A 21,936-nucleotide genomic window follows, 5' to 3' on the forward strand; every position below is an offset into this window, starting at 1 on the left:
ATGAGCCGGTGTCAATCAGGAAGTGGATGGACTTGCCTTGAATCAGGACCGAGGCAAAAATTCCGTTCTTTTGACCTTCAACATTGAGGATAGACGCACTGCTGGAGTCATCTTCACACTTCATCTATATCACAAAGGCGAGATGCATCTGAGGGTAGCCACTAAGAAACAGCCTCTGCTCCAAAGTCATGAGAAAAAGCCAAAAATATAAAATCATAACATTAGGAACGATGTCTAAAGTGACCATTTACACCTGACTATAGCATAAAATTAAAGACATTTGCACAAAGTAAGAACACACATCAATTTTAATAAAACATTAGCAAAACATTACAGGTACAGAAAAGAAACAAGCGTAGTATTATTGCAGCCACAACACGAAGTCAAACACAGTGTGAACAACTTTACAAAGTAGCAAAAAAAAATTTTTCCGTTCCTTTTCTGGGGATGCTATTCAACATCCGTGCTCCAGTTAAACCTGTCAAGTACTAGCACTAAAGCGGTGTATCAAAATCTGTGATTGCACTACGGATGGCAGAGAGCAGCCACCATGCAACTATACCATATTAGTGTTTCATGAGAAGACTATTAGCTGCAGCTATTGCTATCTTCAATCAGCCTCTGATATTTCAGACATCTAGACAGGCATTTGCTCCTTCCTTTCCTTCATGTAAAAAAGTACAAACACACATTCTGCGCACGACATCCATAACAAGCATTTAAATCTCGAGTTACAGGCCTTTCCATGCCACATAACATATAAATTACGCGAGCCTTTAGGCTTCACACCTAGTTGCAGTTAGACAACCAACATGATCAAATATTCCACTAAACTCAAAATGCCAATGCAAGCTGCATAAATTATGCATTATTTGTTTTCAATGAGCACACACGCACCAAAACTGGCAGTAAAAAGTCCTGTTCCGCACACACCACGTGAAAATTGTGCAAAAGTGAAATCAGATTGATTTAGAAAGGAGTTCATCATTATAATGTTTTGACAATAACGTGCGCTACTGCGGTGGCTCAGTGGTTATGGTGCTCGGCTGCTGACCCGAAAGACGCGGATTCGATACCGGCCGCGGCGGTTGAATTTCTTTGGAGGAGAAATTCTAGTGGCCCGTGCACTGTGCGATGTCAGTGCACGTTAAAGAACCCCAGGTGGTCGAAATTTCCGGAGCCCTCCACTACGGCGTCTCTCATAGCCTTAGTCGCTTTGGGACGTTAAACCCCATAAACCAACCAACCAACCACTAAATTTAAGTTAAAAGTCCTGCTTTCAAAGCCAGAGTTTTTATGTGAAATAAAAGACTACAAAGTTCACGGGCACATTCCAGACCGAGGCACCTGAAGACATTCCAACAATTAGGTGCCCGTCTGAGCATATTGTTCACTTAACATTGCGGTGGACTGTGTCTCAAGGACATGGGAACAAACACTTCACGGCACTCCTGACACGACTACGCCAATCCATTTTCAGATGCAGTCCACTGGGTTTGTTGCATATCTTTGTCCGGTAGACCCACATTGAAATAAAACCTATCCAACAACTCTGCCTTGTCTTCACCACACCGGTAACGTCACTAACAAGCCAAGCGCTTTTTGCTCTGTTACTTTCCCTTGTACTGCGAAGCCCATAAACGAAGTTGTCTGAAAGCTACATAACCATCTACAAAGAAGGCACAATGAAGATCCAAGCATACACAGCAATAAATAGTAAAGAGAAAAATTCTGATGTCTTGAAAAACAATATTTGATGCAGCATATCAGCTTTTTAGCTGCGACCAGAAAATTAGAGCAGTTCAAAGAGTAAATAAATGCAGTAAATCGAGAGTAAAAGAATTTACTGAATAAAGCAGCCTTTTTAGGAACCTCATGCAAGGCTGATGGTATATTCATGAGCACTGATGGTATATTCCACACTGAACACCCAATAAGGGTAACTGGCATCGCATACAATTTCTTAGCAAGTTCCTTGAACTTTACAAGTTTTAACTATGCAAACATCCCGAAAGTAGATAACGTAGCGTGCTACTTTCAGCTTACTCCGAGGTGCACCCGACAACCAGAAACAACAAACAATGGCTGCCATACTTCGATTCTAAGAAACCTCTCCAAAACTACGCCATAGTTGCACATGTAACAGGCATGGCAGGCAAAACGTTCAGCTACTGATAACATTTTTCCCCGGTCTTACAATGCATAACCTCCTGTCCTGGCGCTCAACTTTCTCTGGGAAGAAGTGCTTGGTAAAAACGGTATTTGATCCCACGTTGCACCGATCAAAAGCACATCTGCCGTGGCGCTCTTTGGCCAAGCTGCCATCGCACCTTTCAGAACCGAATCGCTTTCATGCCTGCAGCTTACAGCGAGCGTCTGCCACATTAGAGAAGGTAAGTACACAGGAGGCTTTCGGGGTAAACACACTGAAAGTTGAAAAAATTTATTGCATTATTCTGGCTTGCCCTTAATAAACAGCGCATCTTTCCTGGAAGGCCGACTACATTTTTAAGTAACATTCAAGGCAGCTATGCACCATATAATAAGGTAATGAGTCACTCGGGTTTTAATGCTCTGAAGCACACAATAAAATTATGTTCACTAAAGGCTTAAGCTCCACACTGCACTAAAGTGGCCTGCTACATTAGCGGTAAGTGCTTCTGCACTATCAGAGTCAGGTTCAGCAACACAAGGTTGCTGAGAAGCCTTCCCAATGAGGTTCTCGTAGCATTACTGTAGCGGTAATCGTCCTGTGGCAGTGAGGAATACAACATACAACACACTGCAAACAACTAAAGTGAAACCACTTTGTTCAAGCACCTTTCTTGTCCCATTGACATGTTAGGAGCTCCTACACGTTTTAGTCATTACTTTAAAAGGACACATGAATTAATAACACCAGATAAGTACATTGACTCACACTGCCTAGTGCCCTTCACAAAAAAGTCTTCCTCAACATAAAAACTGGTCTTTTTTTTTTTTTTCCCACTCCACAGCTGCTAGAAGTAATGCCCCGTCACTGCCAACGCACATTTTGCACATATGGCACCAGAGCAAGAGAGAGAGAGAAACAATTGTGCGAAGTGCAAAGCTAAAAGTCATTGAGAGAAGATTCCCCTGCCGCCGTCATCCCCTGTTCGCAGCACACCTCACTGCGAGTCCGGCACCTTGCAGGTGTCGGACGTGGGAGGGCAGCCAGGGTACTCCTTGAGGTGGGGGTCGTCCAGGTCACCACGGTTCTTGTGCGACGCCCCTTCGGGGTGGTTGGAAGGCGGTCCCGTCGTGCGGACGCACACACACCGGACAGAACCAGCGTCGCGCTCAAAGTACTGGCGCGGCACTCCGGCCCAGCTACGTTCCACTCCACCACTGGAAAAAATAAGAAAGGAAATTTAGTGATTGCATGCCTGGAAATGTGGATTTTAAGGGGGGACACTGGTCTTGAAAAGAAAATTTTATTAATTTAGTCATAGTTATAAAATTTTCAGGGCACATGTATTTTTGTGCGCTGATTCTAGATATGCCATTTAATTTCATGTAAAACAATTCCTTGAGCACTTATGCATCTTTTATGCAAGTATTTTGCGGAGAGTTTCGAAGAAAATTTGCTGCAGGAAACTCGCTGATATGTATGCCATTGGGTTCTCTTGACACCAAGGAATACAATAAGAGTAAAATTATCATCCTGGCTATCATAGAACTTCAGTAATAGGGTACTGAAGCTGCCACTTCAGAAACAGGAATACACACTTTCCTTCTCATTTCTGAAGCGACAACTTCAAAACTCTACAACTCAAGTTCTATGATAGGCAGGAAGACAGTTTCACCCTTATTGTATTCCTTGGTGTCAAGAGAACCCAATGGCATACATTTCAGTGAGTTTCCCGCAGCAAATTTTCTTCAAAACTCTCTGCAAAATGCTAGCATAAAAAGTGCATAAGTGCTCAAGGAATTGTTTTGCGTGAAATTAAATGACATATTTAGAATCAGCACACAAAAATACATATTCCCTGAAGATTTCGTAACTGTGACCTCATTAATAAATTTTTTTTTTCAAGACCAGTGTCCCGCCTACAGAGACATAACGGTCCAATCCCACTTATTCATCGTTCACATTGCTCATGCAGCTCATGCAGGTTGCTGCGGTCTTTCTCCAAGTTTCTCATCTTTTGTGCATTTGAAATCCATGAAAGCTAGTGCATGGGGACTGAAGGTAACACGGGAAGGGCTATGTTCTGGACAGGTTACGAACATCTTCGTGTAGGCATACAGGTGTGCAGTACATTTAGTGCGCCTGCTCATTGAGAGGTTTGAATAGACATGGCGTCACAACACACGTTATCAATGTCATCACGGTAACGTTACCATGTTACCACTTGCAAATTGCTTGTGGCAGATGGAAAAACACGTGGTGCATCTGCTTATAGAGCTGGTAATAGCCACACTGCGCCAGGAGCGAGATTAGAGCAACACGTGTGGCTAGCCAGCTGGGAACCTTTGGAGTGTTCCAAGCCAGAAGGAAAGCAACGAGCAGAACACAAATAGCAGTCACTGCAGAAGAAAGAAAGGTGGCAAAAAAAAAAAGACCCCAGACAATGCTGTTAACGAGAAGAATAACAGGCGCTTGTTTAAGTCAGTTATCTTCTCACTGCAAGGTCATTTTATTCATTGCTTCCATGTAGCATGCACTTGGACACATCTGGCATGCTTACATTTTTCGGTGTGAGGGAGGGAGGGCAGGAAAGCACTTCCAATAAGATAAGCTTCTGATAAGACAAATTTTCACTGTCCCTGCATGTTTGTCTTACTCCACTTTTCTCGAGAGAACAAGCATATATATTAAGTAGAACGTGTTGTCGGGCTAGTTGGTTCAATACTTCAGACATGGCAGTTGCGCGAAACACACACACACAAGACAGGTTACGGAACGAGCGCAATTGATTAAGTAGAACGTGTTGTTGGGCTAGTTGGTTCAATACTTCAGACATGGCAGTTGCGCGAAACACACACACACAAGACAGATTACGGGACGAGCGCAATGATTAAGTAGAACGTGTTGTCGGGCTAGTTGGTTCAATACTTCAGACATGGCAGTTGCGCGAAACACACACACACAAGACAGGTCACGGGACGAGCGCAATGATTAAGTAGAACGTGTTGTCGGGCTAGTTGGTTCAATACTTCAGACATGGCAGTTGCGCAAAACACACACACACAAGACAGGTCACGGGACGAGCGCAATGATTAAGTAGAACGTGTTGTCGGGCTATTTGGTTCAATACTTCAGACATGGCAGTTGCGCGAAACACACACACACACAAGACAGGTTACGGGACGAGCGCAATTAAGTAGAACGTGTTGTCGGGCTAGTTGGTTCAATACTTCAGACATGGCAGTTGCGCGAAACGGTTACGGGATTGCGCTCGTCCGGTAACCTGTCTTGTGTGTGTGTGTTTCGCGCAACTGCCATGTCTGAAGCATATATATATAGGGTCTGTCCAAAAAAAAAAAAAAAAACGAGATCAGTTGTGGTAGGCCAATCGGAAAAGTCAGGGGAGGGGGCCTGAAAGGCAGGGCAGTTTGTTGGGGGCTTCATGCGTACACTCAGACCCAAATCTGATCTGTTGTCTACATGCTACTGAACGCTCGGATCAGTTGTGATGTTTCTCTGTGTCGTGTCGTGGCACAGTTGTGACCAGCAGTACATAAAAATTTTGTGCCAATTTGCAATCAGCTATTGGCACATGGATGATAAGCCGAAGAGGACAGGAATTTACCAGAGGCACAAATGTCCAGGTGCCATAAGGCATCCAAAAAAGAAAAAGAAGACATGATATCCGCACAAGACAAGCAGAAATAGGGGTTGGTTGGTTGTACATGGTGTTCCATTAGCACGCTACTACCAAGACACTACACAGCGGTTAAAAGGCCCTCCAGCATTATCACTTAAGATTATTCTGGTTAAAGGGACTCCTCAGGCATTCCCGACGCCATGCAAAAAGAATAATTGCAACCAAAGCAAAAATGCAAACACAAATTAGGCCACTTGGCGAAATAAAAATAAGACGACCACAAAAAAATACACTTCACTCGCTCTTTTCACTAGCGTAGTGCCAGAGATTGGGCACTACCAATCAGAACTGCGCATTGCACAAACGCAGCGGAAGCTTGCATCAATTGTTCCCTTGTCAGAGTTACACACTTTGGCGGTGTCATTCTGCGTATATGACACAGAGAGGGCAGGGGTGGCTAACACAACGGGGGCTGCCCGATGTTTGCCTTCAATCCGCAATATCTTTGGGAGTTCAGGCATCAGAATGTACCATGCTATGCATACAAAGAATAAAAACCACATTCTTGATTTACGTCATGCGGCCCCTTTACAGGGACAACAACAAAGACCACCAAAACAGTGCACACTTACAACTGCAGTTTATTTAGACAACAAAGAGGTGTTATACAGTCGATGTGTATGCCCAGACCAATGTACACAAGTCTATTTTATCCAGCTGTACCGCCGCACATGTGTGTTACTGACGTTTCTTCATTATCTCCTCCTCCACAGTTACAGAAAGGTACTTACAGATTTGCCATTACCTGTCTCGAGTATTTCACAAGCTTCACATATCTCATGTTCATTTCTGTATCCCGCAAAGCCTAAGACTTATTGCCTCAAAGCAAGGCGCACATTTATGACTTGCACAAAGCGAGAAAAGGTAGCAGGCTTTGTGATTACCGCATTGGCACCTACAAGATTCGCCAGATTGCAGGGTCAAACTAATAAACAACCGGCGATAATGCACGTGTGTGGTACAGCTCGATAAAAATAGATTTGACTTGTGCACTGGTCTGCGCACGCTCACCAAATGTATAAAAGCACCTTGTTGTCTGAATAAATAGCGGCTGTCAGAGTGCACTTTGCTGTATCCATTTTGCTGTCTTCCAACTTTCGCACTACTCTTTAAGCACAGTTCTCAACACACGCTTTCAACTGCAAAAGAAGATGCTGTTTACCAGATACCTCTTTCCTGGAGCACTCATTAAGTTGGGCACACGTGGTGCCGCTTGAACGACAGAATCAGTGAATACCGCAATAACGCTGAAGACAAGATCTGACAGTTAGCAGGCATTGCACTGCAGACTGTGAGGAGGCAAGCTGCTTTTTCACAGGAGCTGTGTTACTACACTGACCCTGGTTTTCCGCGAATCCCTGAAAAAACACAAATTTCAGGATTTTTCCCAGAACTGTGTGCTACTTTTTTTATGTATTGCGTTTCCCGACATCAGTGGTATGATAGAATGATAGAAATCTAAGTTAATTGTGTGAACTCTCTTGAAAGGTAGAATCTGGTAATCAACAAAGTTATGCTGGTGCCTTGACATGCTTGCTTTTACATTCGCTCAAGTAAGGCAAGCAATGTGTCCCCGTCAGCAATGTGCTCAACACGCTTGTATAGGAAGAGCTGAGATACTGGCGCCTCTTGAAAGTAATACTGCAGTATTCGCACGAGTATAAAGAGAGTTCACCATTAAACCATCTGCTACGGAAAGCACCACGTTATATTTTGAATATACCACAATTTTTTTTTCCGCTGTTCTTTGCTATGCCTAAACAGCGAGCTCACACAGCAGGCTCATAAGCTGCAGGGAAGAGTCAATTACTCGACGACCTTGAACTAATTAGACGAAGGGCAGAGAAAGAGTTGCTACAAACATGGAAAGAAGGCGGCACGGGCCATTGAGAAAGAAGAGAAGGCAGAGAAAGAGCCATGAAGGGTAGAGAGGGGGAAAAAATGGCTGAGGCTTAACTTGGTTAAGCCTGGAGAATGCGAAGCATCATCGTGTCGCGTAATTTGGAGGCGCACAACCACAGCGACGGCGCGAGGTGGGCCCCCGTTTCTCCACTGTCGTGACGTCATCGTGTCACGTGGTGTGACGTCATCGTGTCACGTGATTTGAAGGCGCACAACCACAGCGACGGCGCGAGATGGGCCCCCGTTTCTCTACTGTCGTGACGTCATCGTGTCACGTGGTGTGACGTCATGTATCACGTGATTTGGAGGCGCATAACCACGGTGAAGGGCTGAAGTGGTAGCTAAAGTAGTACGCTTCGCATAAAAAGGTGTGAACGAGTGCAGAACTGTGCAGCGCAACACACGCAGCAGCGTGGCAAGAAATGACTGCATGCGTTAACCTGTGGGAGGCTTAATTCCTAGGAAACAATGTGGATTCTTGCTCTGAATCCATGAACTTAAACCTTTTCACAGCAGAAAATTATAGGGCTTGAACAACAACAAACTTGGGCAACAATGAATGAAAGCTTTGATCAGAAATGTCTGCATACTCCATCCTTATGCTTGTCTATAAGGAAAATACTATTCTCAACCACAATACGACTTCTGCATGGCCTGTTTGAATGTTCATGCATATATATACACACCATTTAATGAGAGGTGTTAAATCCTGCTTCCTAGATTGTAGTCTTTTTACTGTGTGATGGTTTTAAAAATGTTACAATTAAAACTGAAATTTAGATAAGGCTGCGATTTGGCCCAGTTGGTACTGAATCATTGTCGAACAGTGCTCATGCTGTGTGTCCTTTCTTTCGTCTGTCCTGTTTTCCCACACAGTTTAACGATGACTGAAGTTTAGAATATGCTCTTCCTTTGGCACATGCCACTTTTCGATATACTGTCCTGAAGTGGCAGTCCACTATTATCACCAGTAAGCCACCCTCTATGCGCCACTGTAGAAGAATGGCAAGTCACCTCTTTAATGCGTGAGAATTTGCACCCCATCAATTTTTTTTTTTTTTCATTTCAGAAACACGAGTTTTAGTGGCACGAGCTCTGGTCTAGCAGCTTGGAGACACAATTCATCATCAGAAGAGCATTGCACACCTCGCCTGTGCTCTTCAAGTGAGAGTTACGCTCAGGCAAAACAGCCATTGCAATCTCACATAATGCAGACTAGTGTACAGTCGCGAGCAAAAAATATTAGCACAGATCACTGGCGATCAGAATTTGTATATCTCACCACGCGGCACTGCGGTTCGCAGACCTGCCTATCGGGCCGTTTCCATGTTTGCAGCGTAGGGGGGGACGGCAGGAAGTAAGCTTTATCAAGCGTGCACCGCCCGACCATTGAAGTGCCGACCCTACGTGGCTGTGCTTGCGGCATTTATTTTGGCTCGGTTATCATGAGCAAAGATAGCCTCTTTTTATTACTGTTTTTTTATGTCTGTGATGGTTTGTCAAAAAGAACTCGCGGGAACAATAGATGATAGCGCTGCTTTTAGCCAGTAATTTTGCTCTCCGTGGCAGTTCGCTGAACCCCCCTAATACTGTAGAATGGGAACGGACCGGCACTCTCGTTATCAGCCTCTTCGCCACCCGCAGCGCCACGCGTTGTCATCCCGGCGCTCGGGTTTTCCGTCATGTGTGCTAATCTTTTTTACCCACGACTGTACTAGCAGCAAATGTACAGCCGGCCAAATCTTTAGCTGGCATGCGTGAAGGAAACCTGCGGAAAGGTCAATATAACGCATGGGCTTAGTGAGCCTGTGCTTATATTCAATATTTTCGCAAGTTTGCTCCGTCATAAGCTGCAGGAGGATGGAAAACGCGACCATCACTCACACCAGCTAAAGATTTGGCCCGGCTGTACTTTTAATGGTACAAACTACATCAAAAAGTACTGCACTGTTGGAAAGGAGAGAATTCAAGAATTACGAAGGTTGCCAGTTTCAATTACATCAGCACTTAATAAAAGGTTTTTGCCCAGGAGTCAAAACTTACTAGACATCCTTCATACATGTTTCTCAGTTTCAAATATAATTTGTAGAAATTTAGATTTCAAGTCTGTCCTCCAGGAACACTGTTATGTTTCTTTTCACGTTAATTGTACGAAAACGTACCAAAAAGGCGAAGGCACAACTCTTATAAAACCACTACAGCTGCGCAGCTCGGACAGGAAGACTGCCAAACAGGTCTCACCTGCTTTTGCTGCACCAAACGCTGCTGCCCTTTTGCGGAGTCCACTCAGAGTTGCAGGGAGGGAAGACCTTGCTCTTTTCATGGGCCAGGTACTCTTTCTCCTTAGCCCTCTCTATGGCCGCCCAGACTGCCCGCAGCTCGTCAGTTGGCTCTCCGGCATTCGTGTAGTACCGACCTGACAGCTTGCCTGTTGTAAGAAGCAGCGATGATCAAACCTCAAATTCAAAGCTGCTTTTTAGCAGTCAGCAAGAAATTTCAGCCTGCCTAGACGCATCACATAGCAAAGGTCGAATGAATGCATGCAAAGTCAAGCATGCATTCATAGTTTTAGATGCACAAACAATTGCCTACAATGCTTCTACTTTCTAAACACTTGTATTCTCCTTTAGTGTCCCTATAAAGATCCTCAAAGTTCCAAAAGAATAAGGGCCTGCATAAGCTAACTGTTTGACAAGAAATGTCCTTACTGAAATGGTTTCAGAAATGTCACCCTGAAATATGTAACGCATGGAATGACTGTGGTACCCTTCGCTTCAGACACGCCACATTAAAACTGAGGAGAGACCATCGCACAGATATCAAGGTTTTTCTGTAGCTTTACAACCAGGTCACAGTCTCAATGTTTTATGGCAAAGACTGGAAATATTCTGCTGGAAATATTCACACATAACACATATACACACACACACATAGTGCCTCAAACGTCCCTGTAGCAGAGTCTACAAAATAAGGAGTGTGTATAATTGAACTGGAAATGTTTGTTGACAAGGGTTGCAAACAGTAACTTCAAATCATAGTTCCTTTTATTCTTTATCATTCTCTTATTTATTCTGGGTGCTGCGACAGCACCCATCTCATCTAAATGTTCTGTCATACAAATAGCAGAATATTTGTTGGATACTGACTGATCATTATTCGTTCTTTAATGAAAAGGAACAAAACAAGTGAAGAACAGGTGAAGAACAGAAATCTGGGCAAGGCGGTGTACACTCATTTTAACGCCGCTAACAAACAGAAGGCAAAAGGACAAGGAATGATTTCCTTGTATTTCTGTTGATAGTCAGCGCCTGTGTTGTGTTTTGTCTCTGTTCTTGTCTTGATTTGCCACTAAGTACGAAAACTTTTCACACGTAGGCTACATCAGCGACGCTAAACGAAACGCCACGAAACGAAATGAAACGAAACGCCACGCCCCCTTGTGCACACACAAGCGTAAACAAACTTTAGCCAGGCTCCCCTTCCTCCTTCGCCTGCATAAAAAATAAAAAGTTAAGCTCAAAAATTCTTTTTTTTTTTTCAACACATACACGCGGCTCGACATGGCGAGAAACATAGTTCTTTTCACCGTACCGACAAAGGTGTAGTCCTTTTCGTAAAAATCCACCCATTGCGAGAAAGACAGCAGGTTTTCATCCGACAAGCCATTGAGATCGTCTGTCAGGCCTTCTTCGGTGAATTCACCCGTTATGTAGGCCCTCGATGCGTCTCGGCCTGAAAACAAACAACGCCGAATACGATATTAGTCGTGACCCCGCACCAGGAAGTGGTCACATTCCCAAAAAAAGGGTACTGCGCGACGCATCAGCACGCGGAAGTGCACTTACCGGCGAACTGCGAGTAGCCGCCTCCGGGCCTGTAGTGTTCAGCACCTTTGGAGACGTCGTAAACGCGTCCCAGCACAGCCAAATAAAGACCGAGGGATTCGCCGCTGCCGTCGTACCTTGCCAGCTCTTCCGCGGTGAACACTCCCTTGGCGGTTACCTTCGATCGGCAAAAGAAACTGCCCACATACCTCCCCGACCTCAACAGCTCGCTGTGGATCTTCCGTACGAGACCAGGGTACTTTTCGCGCGGAATAGGCTCGAAATACACGAAAGCAACCGCGGCAAACGCGACGAGGAGCGCGGAAACATATATTAGTTTCGCCGCCATTTTTGCACGGCAGAAATGGCACAACGTTGCCGCCCGAGAAGCGCGTGCTCGCCAAGCCAGCTAAACTTGTTCTAACTTCGCGTGGTGACGTGGTCACCTGGCCATGCGCTCCGGAAAGCGCGAGGCTTCGGTTGTAGGTTGTAGGAAAAGCCGCCTTGCACGTGGAGATTTATCACGAAAGAATCAGAAGATCGGACTGGCGTCCGTATTCTGTGCGATGTCAGTGCACGTTAAAGATCCCTATGTGGTCAAGATTATTCTGATTATTCCGGAGCCCTCCACTACGGCGCTTCTTTCTCTCTTTCTTCTTCCACTCCCACCTTCCTCCCTTCTCTCACTGCGGCGAGCTAGGTGTGTAACAGTTATCAAAAACCAATTTTCCAGAAGGTCCGACTCGCAAGACAGGTATAGATATTGCGGACTATTTCATGGTGCGAGAGCGGCTTTGCATACATTTTTCTTTATTAGTGTGAATGTGACCTCCCTGCATTCCTCCCTCTATCCCTCCTAACCGTGTTTCGCCTCCCTATTTTCTTCCATGTCCCTGATATCTTTCGACTTAGCTCAGGTAGACAGCAGCACCCAGGTTATGGCGCTCGGCTGCTGACCCGAAAGACGGGGGTTCGATTCCAGCCGTGGCGGTCGAACTTTGATAGAGGCGAAACTGTAGAGGCCCGTGTACTGTGCGATGTCAGTGCATGTTAAAGAACCCCAGGTAGTCAAAATTTCCGGAGCCCTCCACTACGGTGTCCCTCATAGCCTGAGTCGTTTTGGGACTCATCAACATAGAGCTGCTGCCGGTACAGTGAAAATACGCGCGTACAATGGTTTGTTCTTGTCAACTGCTGTTTGCACACAAACGCCATTAGTTCGAAAGTGGCGGTTACACCTAGCTTCAGAGGAATAATGATCTCAGTATATGAATGGCCTGTTTCCCTTTGCTCTTAGCATTTTATTTGAAGATTCCAGAATTTCATCATGCGCTTGAGGAAAATCTTCATCTGAATAATGAACCCGGAATAAGCAGCTGAGGGAGCACGCATAAAATGGAGAGACAAGATTGCAGTCTCTATACGTACGCTGTGCTGCCTCTAAACGAATGAATATATTTATCTTCCAAAATTTCGTTTTTAGGCTCTCCGTAGTGAAGCAATTTGTGTTCATATCGACCGCTGTGCGCTTTTTAGTGTGTCCCAAAATTTATGTTTCGCATTATGTTTCCGCTATCCGCTGCATGCATTCGGCATCCGCTGCATGCATTCGGCATCCGCTGCATTCGGCATCCGCTGCATTCGGCATCCGCGGCAGAACCCGCGATGGCCATTCTTCTGTTGCAGTTGTTTCAGAGCACTATCGCAAGCGCATCGAAATGCAGCTCACATGACCGTATAACATTGAAGGCGCCACAACACAAAAGCGAAACAATAATGATTATGGAGCTTAGTCATATGAAATGGAAACCAGCTTTACATCTGCGACGTCGTCCTGTTTTAGCATTCGTTAGAACTCGTCGTCTGAATGCTAATGATCTGCCCAGGTACCCAGGCTGCCCGCGGTACGCAGGGCTTGAGATTTCTGGAAAACAGGCTCACTCAGGTGACCTTAGCCTAGTTTTAAACATAATGCAGACACTCCGCCACTTACACCGCTTATAACGCGTGCCTTGCATCAGATCGTTCGGCGTTCGCCTCGCGACAGTTGCCTTCTTTTTTTCGATAGCACCTACGGGTCTCACCAGGGGTGGTCTGGTTCACAGGAACTCTCATCAGCCCAGCACATCCTGACCAACGTCATCTTAAACCTCAAGGGCGGCACGTAGAGGGTGGCGCTTCAACTCGTTTTCTCTTTATTAAAGCGCGAACACGACCGTTCGCACAAAGCACTTGTGTGTTCACGCTTTTTGTAGTCCCCGCCTGTTCACGCTTGTAATAATGGACGCTTTTCTGCTCGCCCAGTTCAACATATGCTTCCGCAGTCTCTTTCTCTCTTGCAATGCAACGTTTCAGAGAGGTATATTAACGAGTGGTTATCATGCCAACGCATCCACCGGTTACGCCGATGACTACGACAAGCTGGCGCTGAACAGCTGTGGCTGTAAAAACTGATACGGCATAGCCTCATAAGCAGCAGGAATGTCATTGGCCCTAACCAACAAGATGTTTAAACAAAAATTAAATGAGTATTTTCTTCCTGATGCATGTTATCGAAATTACTGCGACGTTCGCTCAACTTGTACTTTATTGCAGACAAGTTTTCTTTTCTTGACCGCCATATTTTTAGGAATCTCTTTGGTCAAGCACATGACTGATTTTGTCAACACGCCACCGGTAATAATGTTGCAGCGGCCGAGATGAAGAATGTCTTACTTGGTCGGAAGGAGACAGTGAACATAAATCTCGCCTTTTATGCGCCTTTTCCGAGCGGCCGGTTTCTCTGGTTGCAAGAAACGCGCATACTCCGCTTTAATGGCGCAAAAGGACGTTATTGAACGCAAGTGGCAGCAGTTTCGCAAGAGCGAAGAAAAGGAGGAAGTGTCACCGGGCCTCTATTTCGAACAAAATTATGCTTCCTGACTGTGAACTGTTGGCAGTCGACATCTCACTTCCACAGTGCGCAAAAGTTACTATTGCAAACGTCTACTTCCCTGTAGGCGTACACAGGACTGACAGTTTGGATAGCTTACTTAGCAACGCAAACAGTATAGTCATCGCAGGAGATTTTAATTCGCACCACAGTACCTGGGGTAGTAGTTCAGACTCCTGCGGCCAGCTTCTTTGGTCATGGATGGCCACGCATGCAGTGCGCTGCTGCAATTCCGGAGCTGTAACCTTTATGCGAGGAGCTTACCGTTCAGTCATAGATTTAACATTAGTTACTCGTGGGGTTGGGGTATCTGCATGGTCCACAGAGGACTCGGGTTCATCTAGTGACCACTTTCCAATAACTTTTAACATTCTAACATCTCCCCTCAGAAAAAGTGGGGCGACAATGAAATTTGTAAATCACATTTCATACAAAAAATTAATGTCTGCCTCACTTCCATCTATAGTTAGCTCGAGTCGAGCAGAAAGAGCTCAGCAGTCCTTTTCCTTTCTGCAAGATGCTGCCGAGCATTCTATATTTTCTGTGTGCACTTCAGCTCCTGACAGACAGCCGTCTCCATGGTGGACGGAGGAGTGTGAGAAGGCATATCGTCGTCGCAAAGCTGCCTGGAAAAGCCTTTCCTATAATCAGAGCCCAGCTAATTGGATAAATTATAAGTTCTTCTCTGCATCTTTCAAACGAACTGTCAAAAAAGCCAAAGAGGAATATAATCAAAAGTTAAACACTTATCTCTCAAGTCCCCAAAATAGGAAGGCTCTGTATAGGTTCATGGCGCGCAATAAGAACTCTCTGGCCGCCAACTGCACTAAGTCAATAGTGTTGTCTCCTCAGGAGGCTAAGGAAAACCTTGAACAAATCGCTCAGGGGCTGGCTTTGCGTTTTCAGATGCAGAAAACAGAACCATTACTCACACTCGCCCTAAGCTCGGACTATACTGAGGTTGCTCTGTCGGAGCTCCTACCAATTGTTTCTTCGATGCATTCTGCTGCCCCTGGATCTGATGGGGTTACTGTGGGTATGTTGAAGATTTTAGCGGAAGACTTCACCACTCATCTTCTAGATATCGTCAACGCGTCATTAGAAAACACGTGGATTCCTCAGAGATGGAAGATTGCGAAAATAATTTTGCTTTTGAAGAATGCAGAGAATGGATTCCAATTAGACAATATACGGCCAATTGCTTTAACCTCAAATTTAGTCAAGTTGATCGAAAGAGTAGTGCATAGTCGTCTATCAAAGCACGTTAAAGCCGTAAATGGCCTTAGCTCTGCGCAGATTGGCTTTCGTCGGGGATGTTCCATTTGGACCGCGCATGTGGATCTAGAAAGCCGAATCAGACTTTCGATGCGCAAGAGGGAAGTTTCGGCCTTGGTGACACTTGATGTTGCTAAGGCTTATGACAGCGTGGAACACACGGTCCTTCTTAACAAACTTGCACAGCTACATCCACCGCACTACATTTATGCCTGGATTTGTGAATTTCTAAAAGACAGAATGTTCTTCTGTACAGACGGATCTTTCTGTTCTAATACTTATGTCCAATCCAGAGGTGTGCCGCAAGGATCTGTTCTGTCACCGCTGCTATTTAACATATTGGTTCGAGACATCCCCATTCATCCCAACATTACAGTATTTGTATACGCAGACGATATAGCTTTTTTCGCCACAGAAAAGGATATTCATGCGCTTTACCAGTCTTTGCAGGCATACCTGACTGCTCTTGAAGATTGGTTGGACCAAATCAGTTTATCACTTAATGTGAGCAAGTGCGGCGTGCTGGTATTTCCTCCAGACACCCCTTTGTACATCTCGCTAGTCTACCGTAACACCCCAATTCCGCAGGTGGAGTCGGTTAAATACCTAGGTATTATTTACGACCCAAGATTGGACTGGCGCCAGCATATTAAGAATAATGTTATTAAAGGCGAACGTGCTCTAGGCCGGCTGACACGGATAGGCAATAAAAATTTTGGCATGCGTCGCGACACCTTACTGTTACTCTATAAGGCTTATATGAGACCAATTCTGGAATTCGGCTGCGTCTTATTCTCTGGCAGCGCAAACTATAAGCTGCAGCCTTTAGCCTTACTGGAAAGGCGTGCCCTACGGCTATGCCTAGGGCTCCCAAGATCGGCTTCCAATGCTCTCCTTTATCTGGAAGCCCGTATTCCCGATCTATATTCCCGCTTCCAACTACTCACGGTGCGAACTTTCCTCAGGTCCTTTGACCCGGCCCCCGGTGTCAATGCTCCCATTTTTCTATCCCACCCTCACCTGTTTTTCTCTGCTCATTGGCCACGTTATCAGCTCCCGCAAGTTCGGTTTACGCAGAACCTGTTGGCCACGCTTCAGGTCGATCTGACCTCCTTGCAACGAGTTGCTGACACGCTGGCTGATCCCGTCTTCTGTTACGACCATATCTTTCCATCCCATGCAAAACACATGCCCGCAAATATCCTAAATGGTCTTCTGGCTGAGCACTTACAGCATTTTCCTGATCATACTGTTCTCTCCACCGATGCTTCCGGGAGCTGTGAGAAGGCGGCAATTGGGATATATTCACAGGATCTGGCTTTCAGCTATTCCGTTCGTATCCCGGATTACACTTCTGTATTCTTTGCAGAGTTATTGGCACTCGGTTTGGCTCTTCTTAAAATTCCGACGCATGTAGCACAGGTACTTATCCTTGCAGACTGCCTTTCAGTTTTAGTCGCTCTCCAAACTTCCGGCTCCTCTCTATTGATGCGTTCCCTTAGGTTTTTTGTTCCGCGCACAGTAAGGGAGGTCCGCTTTGTCTGGGTACCTGGTCATTCGGGAATCTATTTCAACGAGGTGGCCGATTTTTTGGCAAGGTCAGCTCTAACTGCCCCTGTAATATATCCCGTACCGCACCTTATTATGTTGGAGACCTCCCGTTTCCAGCGGTTCCAACATATCTCAGCCAGCTTGGGTGATCCGTTGCTGAATACCGTGGACTTTCAACATTTAAAGTTCCCATGGAATGTTCGATCATGTAAGACAAGGCGGTGTGAGGTGTCCATGACGCTTCTGCGATGCAGAATCCCCCACCTCAACTTGTACTTATGCAGATGCGGGTTCGCTACGAGTAACCTTTGTAACACATGCGGAGAAGTTGAATCAATTGACCATTATCTCCTCTCTTGCCGGCGGTTCGCTTTTCAGAGAAAACAGTATTTGGAAGACCCTCTTTCGAGGTTAGGACTCCCTTTGTCTTTACCAGTTCTGCTCTCGTTTGGTGCGAGCGCCACGGGATTTTCGTTAAGCACTATTTGCGGCTACCTTCATGATTACATCATTGCAACTGGGCGCTTACCCTGTTAAATCCATATAAAATTCCACTGAATGTCCAAAAGCGTATTTTAGTTTGTTTTGTGATGTATCTAATTTGGTTATTATTAACATTTCTAACAATTCATACATATTTTCTGATTTCAAACATTCTACTATTTTACTTAGCTTTTTTCCCGCACTCATACCTCCTTGGCATTCACCACCGCACCTTGGCCAATCCCCCCGCGTGGGTATGTGCCATTTTCTTATGGTGAAGAAGAAGAAGAAGAAGAGAGCGTGCGCCTACGGCCGCCGGTAAACGCCAGGCCTAAGTCGCGAGGTTCTAACCCGAGCGACATGCTGGATACGCAAACGCTTATAGCACCTCGGCGATACACTTGCGTTTGCAACTACGCCGTTTTCGCAACTCTGCTCATCGTCCTCACCATCGTGGCCATGGGCCTGCTAAGCTATCTGGTAGTGCCTAAACGGCCCAAGCCTTTTTACATACTGTTCAACTCCACCGACGAAGAGGTCGAGAACGCGTCCACACTACTGCCGCCTTCGACCGGCGAAATCGACGACGGTGAGCCTCACCGCGACCTCTGCGCGTCGCGGCAGTGCGACCGCGAAGCCAGGCGCATCCTGGGCGCCGTCAACACGTCCGCGGACCCGTGCGACGACTTCTACACCTACGTCTGTTCGACTTGGATGGACAGGCACCAGCCGAGCAGCACTCAGGACAGGACCTCCGTAGACTACGATATCCTGGACGCATACTCACGTTTCCTGCTCAGTGTTCTGGGCTGGAAGAACAGCGAGCTGCCGGCGGCCAAGTTCTTGTTCGACACCTGCGTCGACCCGCCCGTTGGCCTGTTCGGGGACCTCATCACTATGCTGTTCTACATGATAGGCTTGCAACGTTGGCCATACTCGGCGTCCGACCGCGTGCTGGCTGCCGACATATCCTCCAAAGTAGGTAGTCTCCACAGGCTTCTGGGAGAGGACAGCTTGTTCCACTTGGCCGTCGTGGAGCACCCTGACGCGGCGCATCCAGTCATCTCCATCGCCGAACCCAAGCTGCTCGTCGGTCATGCCGACGGCCTGCCACTAGCTTATTTCCTCTTCCTGTCCAAGGCGCACAAGGTACTCATGGACCACCTCCACAAACCCATGGCCACGAACGTCGCCGCCGTCGAGATGGACCTGGCGAGGCGAGGCGCGCCTAAGAGAGCTCCGGACTGCGGCGACCACTGAGCGAGTGCACGACGATGCACCTCGACCGCCTACCACCTTCCCGCGTCCTGCACTGGTCTCTTCTCGCCCAGGAAGCGTTCGGCGAGAAAATGGTCGCGCTCAACCAATTTGTGGAGACGTCCAACTTCGAGTACCTGGTCAGCTTCAGCGACAAAGTGCAGCAGGCTCTGAGAAAGGCCGACTTTTTGAACTACCTGGCCTTTCGTATCTGCATGGCTCTATCTCCACTTGTCGACAACGCCACGCTTCGTCACCACCTGGCTTTTATCGCCTACGGCCGGAACCCACGTTTTCCGGAACCTCTACCGGCGGGTCAGTACTGTCTCCGGCTCCTGGACCGCTTCGAACCAACGCTCGTAATGTTGCTCGCGTATGACCGCTCCGTAACCAAGCTGACCTGGAAGGTGCTCCAGTTTATCGTCATGGAACACCTCAATGCCACTCTCTTCGCGTTCCTCCGCGGAGATTTCAGCCGGCGGTTCTCGAGGGAGTTTGCGGATCACGTCGCTGGGCGGCTTGCTGTCGTCGATTGGGAGCCGTTGATGCCTCAGCGCTTCTTCAACAGGACCTTCCGGGAGAAGTACTTCGCCGGCTTCACAAAGGAAGACTCCAGCAGCTCGCTGTCATCTTTCTTTTTTTTCTGGCTTCAGCGTGCCGTTAATCGGAAAAGGGGTCCCGTCGAGACGGCCGAAGACGAAGACCTCCGGACGGGTTGGAACCATGGCTTTCTGCGGACGTGGCCTACGCTCGGCTCCCCTTTCAGGCATCTAGAGATACCGCTGCCAGTCTTCGACCCTTCCATGTCTGGCGACCCGAGGATGTACGCGTTTCACATAGCGCGCGCAGGTGTCCGCATCTATCGGGTCATCCTGGGATACGTGTATTCGCTATCCTACGGATTTTACTACAACGCCAGCTCGTCCGACCCGGCTTCGGTATTTGAAAACCTTCGCGGATGCCTGCAGCAGAGCTACGCCGAGATGGTAGCTTCGGCTAGTGGATACGGGGCGAGCTCGCGTGTCGACTGGGAGAAGACATCAGCTTCGGACATGCTGGACCTTATGGCCGCCAAGCTGGCTATTCAGGCCTTCGACCAGTGGACACAGAAGGAAGGCCTCAACTTCTACTTCACCAAAGCGCCACAGTTTGACCAGAGGCAGCTGTTCTTTATCTACTACGGCTACAACTTTTGCGAGAATGTGAATCAGGAGGCGACGCGGGGAGATAGCGAAGAGCACAGTCCTGCGTCGAACCGCGTCAATGGTCCCCTCCGACATATGAAGGAATTCGCGCGCGCGTTTCGCTGTCCCGAGGGCTCCTTCATGAACCCTGGAAAAAAGTGCAACCTATGAGGGCATCGCTCATGGCACCGATGAGATTTGCATACTTTAAGGCTACCGTCTAATTTTTCGTTTTCTTCTTTATGCAAAAAGAAACCTGTGTATAGTACTTCAATCCCTGATGGTGCACTGACCGATGTACACAAGCAGTCAGCCGTGATCGTTGTGCACATGTGCTATACTCCACGTGCTCTGCGGACGGAAGATTTGCCGCATGTGATTCGCATGTTAACTCGTGAACTTAGACGTTTTTGTGACTCTACTACGCATGCGTTGACCTGCTGGCGGCGCTACCTTGGTGCTTGCTTGCAATGCACTTTTATGTTCGGGATAACAACGCAACAGTGGGACATTCAGCTTAGCGCATTGTTCCTTCCCGTCCAGCCAGTTCACTACCCGTGGCTGTTCAATTAATGCGAGATATCTGTTGGAGTTGTTTATAAGCTGGTGCTCCGGATCTGTCACGTGGAACACCTTTGTGACGTTAGTAGAGCAGCTAAAGTAAATGATCAGTCATCTGCGTAAAATTACCTGGTAATGTTGCTTTTAGGCTACCCAACTAAAAAATTCAACGTATTCATTCGCAAGGTACCCGTGTGATTCTCGCGGATGATTAAAAGAGTCCTGTTGCCAGTCTCATTTTAAACGAGCACATTTAATGATATACACACGTGTTTTCTGTGGGCTTAACTGATATTTCACGTAGGGATGCGTGGAGCTCTCTACCGGACCTTACATATTGCACAACAATGTCATTTGCAACACGTTTGACAGCTGCTACTTGTTGATAATGACGATGCAAGATATATGCTATAATCAAAACGACGGACTCGAGCCTTTATTTTTGAACGGTAAACCCTCAACCATGGCCCATTTGTTTTTCAAGCCCTGTGGCGTCCTTTGTGCTCAAGCGTAAGCCGGTGCAATAGCAGAGGAAGCGTTGGAATGTATAGGAGCTGGCGCCGCTCACGCGAATGCTGACGATATATCGTGGAGATCTCAGAATGGCCCCTCTGAATACGCAGCTGTTACATAACCTCCCGCTTGTAAGTCGTAGTGTAAGCGTCGCTGTTTACAAGCCTAGCGAGGGGACGTTTATGAAGCCTGGAAATGGAAAAAGGTCTAAAACGCCTTGAACAGCAAATGGGCAGCTGCAGGCGTATACACGGGTTTTAATGATGCTCAGGCTTGACACACTATATACGTGTCGACGGCGTGCTCTGTGACGCCGGCGGAAGCCTTGAAGCGAGTACGCATAACTGCTTGGAAGGGGTCTTTCAAATGTGTATGCTTAGACACTATTCAGCGAAAAGAAAACGCGTGGAAAAGCTCACGTCAGCGGATGCGGTGCTGGTCAAGTAAGCCGAGGCGGGTCATCAAAACCATATCACATAAAAGGCGTGCCAAAGACACGTTAAGATTAAGTATTCTGTCCATATATTAAGGGCGACAGACCAAGAGCGTGAAGGGACATTGGCTAAGACGTCAGTTGCTAAGGTCTAGGAAGCCTCACGCGG

General features: G+C 46.8%; 1 protein-coding gene, 1 long non-coding RNA gene and 1 pseudogene across 2 annotated transcripts in view; 1 reads left to right on the forward strand and 2 right to left on the reverse strand.

The window, feature by feature from the left end:
* Nucleotides 1-290: 290 nt before the first annotated feature.
* The window catches only part of LOC149363470 (uncharacterized), a 36,475-nt gene continuing 14,829 nt past the window's right edge, over nt 291-21,936 (reverse strand). Inside the window, exon 2 of the long non-coding RNA XR_016289081.1 lies at nt 291-637. This is a non-coding gene — a long non-coding RNA (uncharacterized LOC149363470). The remainder of the gene's footprint in view (nt 638-21,936) is intronic.
* On the reverse strand, nt 2,419-11,994 carry LOC149363471 (neuferricin-like). Its single transcript, XM_089573486.1, has 4 exons — nt 11,600-11,994; nt 11,346-11,486; nt 9,996-10,182; nt 2,419-3,369 (listed from the first exon to the last, which is right to left on the reverse strand). The coding sequence occupies exons 1-4, from the start codon at nt 11,925-11,927 to the stop codon at nt 3,150-3,152; spliced, it is 876 nt and encodes a 291-aa protein (XP_089429612.1). The 5' UTR covers nt 11,928-11,994; the 3' UTR covers nt 2,419-3,149.
* On the forward strand, nt 18,180-20,431 carry LOC149363472 (membrane metallo-endopeptidase-like 1; annotated as a pseudogene).

This window comes from Amblyomma mixtum, chromosome 2, assembly GCF_055824585.1.
Source record: "Amblyomma mixtum isolate Tamu chromosome 2, ASM5582458v1, whole genome shotgun sequence".
NCBI lineage: Eukaryota > Metazoa > Arthropoda > Arachnida > Ixodida > Ixodidae > Amblyomma > Amblyomma mixtum.

Excerpts from the sequence above, each read along its gene's own strand:
- LOC149363471 (XM_089573486.1), bottom strand. The coding sequence starts at position 11,927 with ATGGCGGCGAAACTAATATATGTTTCCGCGCTCCTCGTCGCGTTTGCC. Across the intron at positions 11,487-11,599 it reads CGGCTACTCGCAGTTCGCCG|GCCGAGACGCATCGAGGGCC; the intron begins GTAAGTGCACTT and ends GTTTGTTTTCAG. Across the intron at positions 10,183-11,345 it reads AAAGGACTACACCTTTGTCG|GCAAGCTGTCAGGTCGGTAC; the intron begins GTACGGTGAAAA and ends TTCTTACAACAG.